Source organism: Colletotrichum scovillei (assembly GCF_011075155.1).
Source record: "Colletotrichum scovillei strain TJNH1 chromosome Unknown Contig00008, whole genome shotgun sequence".
Classification (NCBI taxonomy): domain Eukaryota; kingdom Fungi; phylum Ascomycota; class Sordariomycetes; order Glomerellales; family Glomerellaceae; genus Colletotrichum; species Colletotrichum scovillei.
The window spans coordinates 2,528,780-2,540,008 of record NW_023336266.1 but is presented as its reverse complement, the minus strand read 5'-3'; the positions used below and the strand labels follow the sequence as shown (position 1 = coordinate 2,540,008).

General features: G+C 53.7%; 2 protein-coding genes across 2 annotated transcripts; one reads left to right on the top strand and one right to left on the bottom strand.

The window, feature by feature from the left end:
* Positions 1-362: 362 nt before the first annotated feature.
* HER10_EVM0010659 (chromatin remodeling complex subunit) lies at positions 363-6,068 on the top strand. Its single transcript, XM_035480112.1, has 3 exons — positions 363-2,358; positions 2,606-2,689; positions 2,821-6,068. Exons 1-3 carry the CDS (start codon positions 2,292-2,294, stop codon positions 4,587-4,589), a joined length of 1,920 nt encoding a protein of 639 aa, XP_035330955.1. The 5' UTR covers positions 363-2,291; the 3' UTR covers positions 4,590-6,068.
* Positions 6,069-9,261: 3,193 nt separating this feature from the next.
* Positions 9,262-11,229, bottom strand: HER10_EVM0008595 (DNA polymerase epsilon subunit D). The gene is made up of 4 exons (XM_035478110.1): positions 10,409-11,229; positions 10,201-10,334; positions 9,960-10,078; positions 9,262-9,820 (listed from the first exon to the last, which is right to left on the bottom strand). The coding sequence occupies exons 1-4, from the start codon at positions 10,724-10,726 to the stop codon at positions 9,408-9,410; spliced, it is 984 nt and encodes a 327-aa protein (XP_035330856.1). The 5' UTR covers positions 10,727-11,229; the 3' UTR covers positions 9,262-9,407.

Genomic DNA, 11,229 nt, shown 5'->3' with positions numbered 1-11,229 from the left:
CACCCTCTACACGTTCCAGGTTACACACCCCCACCCCTCTCCTTCTCACTCACTCACTCACTCACACCCCCGGCCAGGAAACTTGGAGACCTTGTCCCAGTCCAGTCCAATCCATTCCATTCCCAGCTTTCCCATCTTCCTTACGTCGCGTTGCGCCGGGACATCTGCAACTGACCTGCCTTCTGCACCTGCCGCCGCTCTTGCTAGTCGCTACTTCACTAAGGCGTAGGTACAGTGCCTCACTATCCGTACTCCGTTCTGTTCGCTCTGCTGATACTCTCTCTGCGCATGCACCAGCCCATCCCAGCCCAGCTCTAGCATCGACCAAGCTCCAGCCCGCTTCCCACACCATCACCTCGCATCGCACCTGCTGATGCGACCTGCTTAGCTGCGCGTTATCCGACCTCATCCCTCCCGCCATTGGCGATTTACTAGACCCTCATTCTCCCGGTCGCGGGGTTCACCAGTTCCTTCTGTCACTGTCAGAGATACTACTCCGTACACACACACACACACAGGCGGCACACACACACCAACACCAACTCCAGCTCCAGCTCCAATACACAGACAGCTTCGAGCAAATTGGACAGCCCAGCCTTTCTCGAACACTGCGATAATTGCAGAGACACTCTATTACACGCTTCCCAAGACGCGTCCAGCACAAACTGAGGCAGGGCTACCTACACTCAGGACAAGAACGCCACCGGAAGATAGCCACGAGAAATCCACAAGGCTGCCTCGCAAATTGTTATGCTGCGTACGAACAATAATACAGCGACAAAGCAGCCGACAGACGCTTCCTTTGCCTCTTAACAATCGCCGTTGATACCGACGCCCTCGCACCTCACACCTCGCTCCTCGCTCTCTTCAGCTTCCCACCATCTATCCTGTCGCATTCCATCGCATACCGTCGCGTCGCATAACCTCGCTCCGTGAACCCCTGGTCTACTTGTCTCCGAGACCCTGACCAGCATCCTGTCGCCGTCGCCGTCCCTGATGTCGACGACATAATCGACAACTCCGACCCATCGTCATCGTACTTGGCCGACTCCGTTCGCCCACGAGATAATCCCCGTCGCTTCCAGGCTGCGAAACCCCCTCCATTCGCTGGGGAGTCGCGTTTTTCTTCACCCACCCCTCTCTACCACAGACACACACTCCTCGCGCAAACCCTCCGCGGGGACAGGAGCACAGAAGTCGCCCAGAAGGGCATTCGGCTGCAAGTGACAAGCGCAAGCATCCGACTAGGCCGCGCTACACCCAAAGGTACATCCAGCTCTGCCAGCTCTACCTTACTTCCTCAAAGTACCATTCAGGCTCTTCAGTCTAGCTGCCTGCTCAGGGAAGGGTACTTTGGCTTCACACCCGACGACGGCACGATTCGACGAGGCACCTTCCATTCACCCTCCCCCTCCGTACCACGACCTTGCCGTTCTCATCAGGTCGCCCACTTCTCCCCGTCCATCCATCATCTGTCTATCCTATCCGTAATTACCATAGGTATACCTTACCACACGACGTCTTTGCGAACTCCAACCAACCATCCATCATCTTCCCTCCTTCACCATCGCACGCGCGCATCTCCACCGGCAACAGCCTTCAGATTCTGCGCCCACACTTATTCTTTGCGTCTCGCGGCCTTGTTCACGTAGACAAGGGCTCATCAACAGCTCCGTTTCTTATTATTCAGACGCCGCAAGACACACTTGCTTTACTTCTCGCCGCGTGGAAATCAAGAGGAGGAAAAATTCAGCAACTCTTCGCCACACGCTTCTCCTCCTCACATCTTACAAAGCTGCTACACACAGGCCCTCTCGCCAAAGAACCTACCTACCCGTCACGCCCCAGGCCCCAAGGACACAGACCCTATCCCATACTCTATTGAGTTCTACGGCTTGGTTGTACCGGCGCTGCAACTCAACTCTTGCATTTCCATCTAGAGTTCAGAGTTTCCTTAGCCATACGCCCCCATAACCCTCTTATTCCTGTCCTGCGGTACGGATACAGAAGAGCGAACAAAAGGCAAGAAAAAGCTTCTATTTCGATTTCTTCTCAGGCCGCTCCCCCTACCCGTCGTTACTCGACATACTTTTCCGCCAGGGACATTTCAGAGCATCGCGCCAACCATATGCACGCATAAGCCTGCCCTGCATCACCCAACGCACCCTCCCCAGACCCAGTGTCGCCCTCGCCCGCGACCCGGCCGGAAGGCAATCCAACTATATCAAGACACGTCTTTCGTTGTCCTGATCTTGTCCTGACGAATCTACCGGGAGACGTTTGCGCGCTCAATGTACTCCACTCAGCCGAACGGAGCTGATAGTGCGACAATCAACCCGGCTGCCCTCAACTCTCCTGGTATGTTGCTTATTTCGCTATCCATCGCCCCCCTCCACAGTTTTAAGCCCCCCGCCTCCACCCAGCCTGCTCGCTAGCCGTCATCGCATTCCACTGCGAGGCCCTGGCCGGATTAGCAACCATTTCTCCATGCGCAACTACCACTTGCGCGCTCCCCCCCCTTCGCCTGTTTGAGCCATGGCTATGACCTTTCTTACCACAATTGTCCTGCCATAACATTATGCTGACGGCTTTGATCATCGTATAGACCTGCTCAACGCAAGCACTCGCGGCATCAAAAGAAGCCGCTCCCCGGACAACTTCCAGGAAAATCCATCTGCAGGCATTGCCGGTATGTCCTTCACATCCAAAATCTCACTCTTCCCCATCATGCTTGTACTGTTCACCAGTCGCGCGTGTAACCTCTTGCTTCCTGCCCCGCCGCGCGCAACGCGATACAAACTAACACTAGTATCTTTGTAGGTGACTCCAACCCGAGAAAACGTGGAAAGTCATCCAAGTCCAAATCATCCGGTGCCATTTCCGAGACTGCCGGTCAGGCCCCAGTAGCCAACATGCCTCAAAATATTCCACCACCGCAAACCCCCCAGAACCAGAGCGCGCCGCTGCCTGGGGGTCAAGCCGCCGTCAATTACGCGCCCGCGCAGGCCTCGCCTCCGCCCAAGACGACACCAACAAAGACTACCTTGAAAGCTCTCCCTACAGTGAGAGATCACACCACCGACCAGCTGAACCCCGCCGGCGACGAGTACCTCCCGAGAGAAATCGACGAGTTTGGAGAGAAGAAGGTGATGCCCAATGGCCAGTTGTTGGGCGGCCGCGAATACAGATGCCGAACTTTCTTAGTTCCCAACCGTGGGGATAAGCTTTTCATGCTGGCGACTGAATGCGCGAGGGTTTTGGGATACCGAGACTCCTACCTTCTCTTCAACAAGAATAGGTCGCTCTTCAAGATCATTGCCAGCCAACCCGAGAAGGACGACCTCGTCAGCCAAGAGATCCTGCCATTCTCTTACAGATCGCGACAAATTGCCATTGTCACGGCCCGATCCATGTTCCGCCAGTTTGGAAGTCGCGTCATTGTCAACGGTCGAAGAGTTCGGGATGATTACTGGGAGACAAAGGCCCGTAAACAAGGATTCACAGAGGCCGACCCCGCTGGCGAAAAGCGTCCAGGAGCAGCCAAGGCCAGAGAAGCCGCAGCCGAGGCGCAGAACCAGGTCCTACTGGGTGGCCCTCACGGTGAGATCGTCTACAGCAACACACCCAGCCAATTCCCCGGCGCCCCTCAACCCCAAATCGTCCAACCAGGTATGCTTGGAGCGCCAACCGGAACTACGACCAGGATGCCCGTGATAACACTAGGATCAGAGCTCAATGACAACCGCCCTCGCGACTACAGCGGAATTCTCAAGGGAGGTCCACGTCAGGAAATTACCGGCCCGGCTTACCAGGATCAAACTCGACCTGCTCAGATTGGAGAAGTCCATGCCCAGGCCCACCACGCTGCCGAGTACAACCGGTCTCTCAACCAGCAACGGGAGATGCGAGGCGACTACCTCCAGGGTATTTGGAGAAGGCCGCATGAGCAGCCCCAGTCGACGAATCTCGTACAAAATGTCACCACCAGCGAAGCCGCCGTTCCTGCTACCCGAGCAACACAATCGCCGCACACTACGGCGAGCAATATGCCGTCGCAGTCAGGCATCGTGCCCAACCAAAGTCCTCAAATGATGATGACAGCCCCACCGTACTCTCAATCGATCCATGCGCAGAATCCCATCAGCCAGGCTCCAATGAGAGGCATGGCTCAGCCATCTGCCCAAAAGAACAATAAGCCGACGACGTTGCCTGCAGCCGGGAGTGCGAGCAGCATGCCTCAGGGTGCCCAGGGCTATCACTACCCAGGAACTGGCCAAATGTGGCCCCAGACGCAGCAGACTCCTCAACAACACAACTACTCTGGATACACGACACAGGGCCAGCAGCCGCATCAGCAATCGCCAGCTCCCCAACTGCGACATGCAACCAGCGGCGTGCAGCCGGGCATGCAGTTTTCGGGAATGCCAGGCATGGGACAGAGTTATGGGGCCGCCGGCCAAGGGATCTATCCGACAGACCAAACCCCGCGTCAGTATATGCCCCAGCCGAACCAGGGATCTCCGGCCGTGACGCAGGCCTGGTCCAACCAGCAAACGCCAGCCCAATGGTGGTCGAACCAACCTCAATGAGGACCGGAGAAGAGAGTCGAAACACGATGACCCCGTTCAAGTCGCGAATTCGCTTCTACAACAAACAGCGTTATGTCAACTACACTTTTTTGTCCCTTTGATATATATAGGCGGCGGTTACTCCCTGGCTTTCGCCGGTTTGGCAGCCTTGCTGCCCTTCTGAAGGATACCCAAGCATACAGTTCGGTGGAGGCTATGTGCTTTTGGGCTGCGGGCCTGTCAGTCTTCGTACAGCATTTTGGCCGAGAAGGATGGATAGAGGAGTAGTGGGGAACTAGGAACACGGGGGCTCAGGTCCTCGGCGGAGGGAAGGGTCTTTTCACTGTAACGCGCCTCTATTCGTGGTTTAGTCAAACTTGCTGGCATCTTAGGGAGGATGCATTGTTTCTTTTCTGTTGATCATTGTTGGATTCGATTCTTTCAGACTCATCATCACCCGTGGACACCTTTTTTTCTGTTTCGACTGTTTCTGATTTCTTTCGCCGTTGGCACACGGGCACCTCCGACTTCAGTTTGATACCATCGCCGTCCTCCATCACCGATTCGCTTCGCTTCACGAGCTGTCTTAGTTAGTCCTTCTCATCTTCTCGAATACACGATACCACACGAATACCACGTCCACGCTTTCACATCGCCGCGAAACTGAATACACATCACTCAGCCACATTAGCTGCCGCGGCAATGTTGACGAATATGGCAGTATTGAGCCTCGTTACTCAGCAGCACCTGATCTCAGCGAATCAGGAAGATGTGGCCGCGAGGCCATACACAGTGTCAGTTCTCTGGGATCCTTGGAGCCTGAGCTTTCATGCTTAAGACCAAGCTCATCTCTCACGTTGAAGGACACTTGTGTTCTGGTGTGTTCTGATATCGATATGGCCCATGAGGTATGACCGGGCGCTTCTCTGACAGGGAGTCAAGGTTATCACGAAAGCGAAGAACCATGTGGACGACAAGTTACAATATGGTTTTAAGGTTTATCCACAATCTAGGGTGCACCCTTTTTACAGAGACAGCGAAAGCGCTTTGGGTCGTCCTTGGAGGGGGCACTTGACATGGGCGAGGACCCTTTTCAGTCTGCACGTCGGCGGTCAAATGATTTTGGCCTTGTTTTATCTTTGTGTCGGCCGATACAGCAGCATCGATGGAGTTGTGTGTGTATTGCTCTTGGGTGAAACTTGATATTGGTCGTAGTGTTTTGGTTAACCAGGAACCCGGGAAGCGCCATGATCCGGCATCGGGGTGGGATTTGTTTCGTTTCTTCCGCGGCAAAGTGGCAGTGGCAGGGAGGCTTCTCTGGGATTGGATTGCATGAGGGCCGTGTCGATCGAACACCTGTGGCTCGCGTTTGCTTTTTTGTTCGTCTGGGGTCCCTTTTTTTTTTTTTTCTTCTTGTTTCTTGATTGTACAACTCGATTGCGCGACTGACGGGCGGGCGGGCGGTGCGGACACGAGATGAGATGGGGTGGCCGTTTGGAGACACATTTGGACATTTGGAGGATAGTACTGCTTTCTGATTTTCTTCTCTTTAATGCAAATACGTTTTTCTTTTCGCCTTCATGATTGCGGCCCACGTTTACTACCAACGTTAGTGCCTAACCTGCGTCTGCAGTGCGCCTGTATGTTTGTTTCCCTTCTCTCTCTCTCGGCTCAGATGGGACAACTATTTAAAGCATGGACGAGGGTGACCGGTAACAGCGTGCCCCGGAGGATGCATGTGCCATCTGGTCGTGACTTTGAGTTTCTCCATGGTAGAAGGAATGCTTCGTTATCGGGACGAAGACCGGCATGTTGTGAGACAAGGGTCTGTGTACTCTTCTTCAGTCCATTAACTCTCTGCAGCGGGCAGGTTTTGGAAACTTGTGTCTGATCTTTCTGTCCCTAGGTGTACACCTCCCTTCTCCCTCCTCCCCGACGAACAGATCATTGCCGCTTTACCGCCAGTATTCTGAGGTGTGTACTATGTAGGTAGGTATGGTAGGTTCTCCTTCCACATCGCCTCTGTCGTCCGGGATCCACGGGAAGATGGTTCAAGGTGATGGAAGAAGGTTAACCGATGAATGTGATGTGGGATGTTTTGGGACATGTGGTCTAGTCTTTCTCTCTCTCTTTGAGTGTCCCTCTCACACGTGCCTTGAGGCAGAGCACCCCTCCCCCCTTTTCAACCCTCTCGGCCGGGGGAAGAGAGGATTAGAATCCAAAGCCGAAGGTCCTCTTCTTCGTCCTCTACTACCTCCTCCCTCCCCGTTTTCCTGATGAAGGATGGGTTTGCTCTGGGTAACTAGTTCGGACTCTTTTCATGAAGGGGGTCGGGGAGAGATGGAGGAGGAGCACTCAAGGAGGGGGAGGGGAGGGGAGGGACAGGGCGCCGAGATGGTGTACACTGTTCTCTATGTGCTCTTACACCACGGTCACCCTCGTTACTCTTGATCTGTGGTTGGACGATTGATTCTTTGTCTATCAGTAATTTCTGGTTGACTTTCTCAGACATTCGGCTCCGTGTCTTTCGAATATTAATCTCAATAATGGTTTACAAGAGAGGATACTTTTCTCGTGTACGGGGGGTTTATAACTGCCGATCCAAGGTGCCGAAAAGAACGGATTACATTTTCCATAACTCTCGCAATGGGGGAGAAGAAAGAGAAAGAAAGAAAAGAAAAAGCGCAAAAAAGAGCCTTGAGGTTTTGATAGAGTTCTCCCCTGGATACTAGTCACAGGAGCGCCTTTTGGCGCATGCTCTGTTTGGGGGAGGTTAGGTGAAAAGTGTGACCGGAAAGGTGTGGGAAAGAATACGCGATTAGGAAAAAGCTGCCTGGGGAGAAGTAAGAGAGCAAGGACGTGTGGGAGGGTATAATGAAAGTTGACGATACCGAAGATGCGGCTCCTCAGGCGGAAAACAAGGTTGGGGTTGGGGGGAGGCCGTTGGGAGAGATGTGGGTAGAATGTGCGAATGCGTAGAGAAAGAGGCATGACGAATGTGTAAAGAGAGAACCACGTCTTCGGGACTTTCGGGGAAGGATAAGATGAAAATCTGAAGGGAAAGCCGTTGGCGATGGATGTCTCATGGAAGCGCCGCGCCGCTGTGGTGAGGTGTAAGATCTTTCCTCAGACCCTGTGTGCGTTTGCTGTGTGTGAGAGTTGGCGATGGAAACGCTCGAGAGGGTGGGTTGAGGCCCAGAGATCCGGAGTGGAAAACTGAGGTGTGGGGTGCCGCTCGCGCGCGCGAGCTAGAGAGAGAGATGGGAGGATCTATGATGAAGGGTGTTTTGGTGGAAAGGTGGTGGCGTGTGGTGATGGTAGTGGGGTGATGTTGGCGAGGATGAATTGCAACGGACTCGATGGGAGTCAGTGTGGCGGCAAGGCTGAAGATGAGATAACCGCCCGGCGAAAGCGGAAGCCTCGTCGGACCCGACATGCCTTCCTACTATTGATCAGCCGCCTCCGAAGTTGCGATAGGTTCTACTATGTGACTTCAAGTGCACGAGGGTTGTTTGCTCTTGCTTTCCGTTTCGTCTCGTCTTTGTGGTAAGGAGATATGGTGGCTCTTATTACCTTCCTAATCTCCCAACCCCCGGTTCCTTCTCATGTGTAAAAGAGGAAGGCTGGGCAATGGGATAGGACATGGGCAGCGATGAACAGGGGCGAGCCGGAGGAACTGTTGGGGATGAAAGAGTGCACCGTCCATCGAAACACCAAGTTAGGAAATGCTGCAGAAGGAATGGCGATAAGGGCGGAAACAAAAAAGAGGTCCAAACAGAAAAGATGGGATCAAATGGCCGATTTGAGCAGTATTTCATGTTCAGGTGTCTGTGTGTTAAAGAAGTGTACGTGTGATACAAGCATCATAGAGGATGAGGGAAATGCGATATGGGGTTATTGTTTGCTTTTCCCGCATGTCATCTGAAGAGGCGGAACATGGTGCCTTGCAGTCGAGTTAGGACTTAGATGTTTTACAGTCGGCGTTTGCAACCCTCAATGCTTACTGATACCGACGACGGCGTGATCATGACGTTGATGTACGCTTCTCTTTTCGAGGCTGCTGGAAGGCGAATACGGTATACGGCTCGTACGTACGACATATTACCATGAAACCCCCCCAATTATAAACCTTGGTGGGAAATAGGTTCCATAATCTCTGAGTAACAGCATCGGCCTCTTCTGCCCTTGGTATCCTATTGACATCATGACTTGCTTTCCACGCATATACTAGAGCCTTTATCATGTTGATTGTTGATAGTTGCTGTCGTAAAGAGCTTCTTGTAGAGGTGGCGTATACACGCGTTTAATTCTTGCTCTTCTTACTGGGATGAGGCTGAAGTCATAACACCTGAGTGCTAATAGGGTGGACAGTCTTCCCACAGAAAGGATTCTTGAACGGACGATGAGCCTACCGGCATGGAGGTTCGTAGGTTAGTAGCAGACTTTGAGAGCGTGGTTTCCCTCCGTTACAGATGAACCGTGATCTAGGGGGTACTGAGAGGCGAATCTCCGAGGAAAGGGGGCCGGGCCGCCGCGATATATCGTTCGCCGGCTCTTACGAAGAGGCCGAGAGTCCATGCCTAGCCGACACCCTGCCAACACGAATGACAAAGGGGCACCAACATCGCGTTCTCTCACAGGCGTCTTTGCACGAAACCATGTGTATTATCAAAAGAATCATTCGCATTACTTTCCTTCCATGACCCAAAACCGGGGCTGAAGCTCCCCGTTGCAGCCCGTTCTTTTTTTGCCTTCATCACGCTAGGTAACCTCATGTCCTCCTGACGAATATTGAAATTCTCTTCGTCAACCCCAAAATAGGAGATTAACCACGAGACTTTAGTCACTCTCGTCCCCGTCCAGCGCCTCATCGACGTCACTACCCTCGCCCTCCTTCGTCTCCAGCGCATCGTGCATCTCCTCACTACTCCCTTCCTCGTCCTCGTCATCGTCCTCTTCTTCCTCTTCCTCGTCCGCCTCCTCGTCTTCCTCTTCCTCGGCCTCCTCCTCGGGCTCCGTCTCTGCGTCATCGGCCTCTTCGTCCACGGTCATGGCCGAGTCGTCTACGCGGGCCTTCTTTGAGCGGGGGGCGGTGTCTGTGGATGCTGCGGTCATGACGCTGTCGTCGGGGTTGGAGAGAAGGGACACATCTGCTGATGCTGTGCCTGCTGCCCCGGCTGCGGCACCGCCCTTCTTGGCAGCCACCTTGTTGCGGTAGGTTGTGCGTTTTGCGTTTTGGATTTGGGTATATTCTGAGATTGAAGTAAGTGGTGGTTACGTCTCTCATCGCGTCATTGAGATGAGCGAAATAGAGTAGCGATGTCCAGATTGACATTTTTTTTGAAGGACGTCCTCGGTGGTGACAAGGGCAAAACAATAGGGCAAACTTACTGGCAAACTCCTGCTCCAATGGTTCTCGCAGAAAACCGAACTCGATGTCATCCAGAGCCTTGAAGACGTCTTCAGCGCTGACGGTCTTTTTGCCGGCATTTGTTGTGATCTCATTGGCACTAGGAATCACAATATATGTTAGCTTCACACATGCAAGACAAAGATGAACTCTGCTCCTGGACACCATTGCTGCCTGTTTGAACAAAGAATCTGATAGTGACTAGAGAGAGATTTGACGCACTGAGAAGCTAGGTAGTTGATGAACACCGTCGCGCTCTTTCCCATGGCTAAGACGGCATTGGCCTGAATCTGAGTCTGAGGCGGGAGGACACCCTTTGCCAGCCTGGTGATGATGGACTTGGGCAAGCTGAGATCCTACGGGTTACATTATAACAATTAGTCAAGCTCAGCACATTGTCGCCAGCATCACACGGGGTTCCCCTTCTTACCTCGATGGTGAGAGCATCCCTATCCGCCTTGGCCATCTTGTCATGCGTCTGGCTCTCCTTCTTCTCCGTTGTCGCCGGCGTGGACTTTGCAGCGGCAGCGGCAGAGTCGGGCGTCGGCGCGGGCACACTGGACGGCGTCGCTGAGGAGGGCTTGGCCGCGGATGCTGAAGACGGGGTGCCGGCGGCGCGGGCAGCGGTAGCGGGTGCCGCCGCGGCCTTGGCCGGCGTGGTGGAGGCGGAAGGTTCCTCGTCCATTACGATGAAGCGGGCGTTGGACACGTCGCTTCTCCGGCTCGCGTCGCTTTTGCGCGGAGGCATGATTTGTGAGAGCGAGTGAGAAGGTCGAGGGTCGAGAACTGAGTCGGGTAATGAGGTAGCGGGTGCTAGGAGGGATTTATTGTGGAGAAGGAATGAGAGGAAATGGAGTTGTATCTGTACTCCATACACCACCCCTGGACCCTTTTCCTGAGCTTGATGGCCTCAAAAGCCTCGTCCTTCTCCTGAATTCGCGTGGGTTCGATGAAGTAGTACCCGATCCCGTCCTTACGGCCTCAAGAGCTGTGTCTTTCACTGTATTTTGTTGGCCGTGAGTCGAGATGTTGAAGTTTTTCATGTGCAGGGAACATGCGATAAGCCCCTCGGGATGAGCCGCGGTTTGTCGATGGACCAGGGGATACTTAAGCTCGCCAGGCTGCTGCAATAAGGCCAATTGAGATATTCGAAGTAGCCGAGAAGACCCTTTCACTGCTGCCAGATGAGGTGGAATCAATACCCTTCGAGATTCAAGAGACGGCTCCCGAAGCGGTGGGCAGGACAACGAG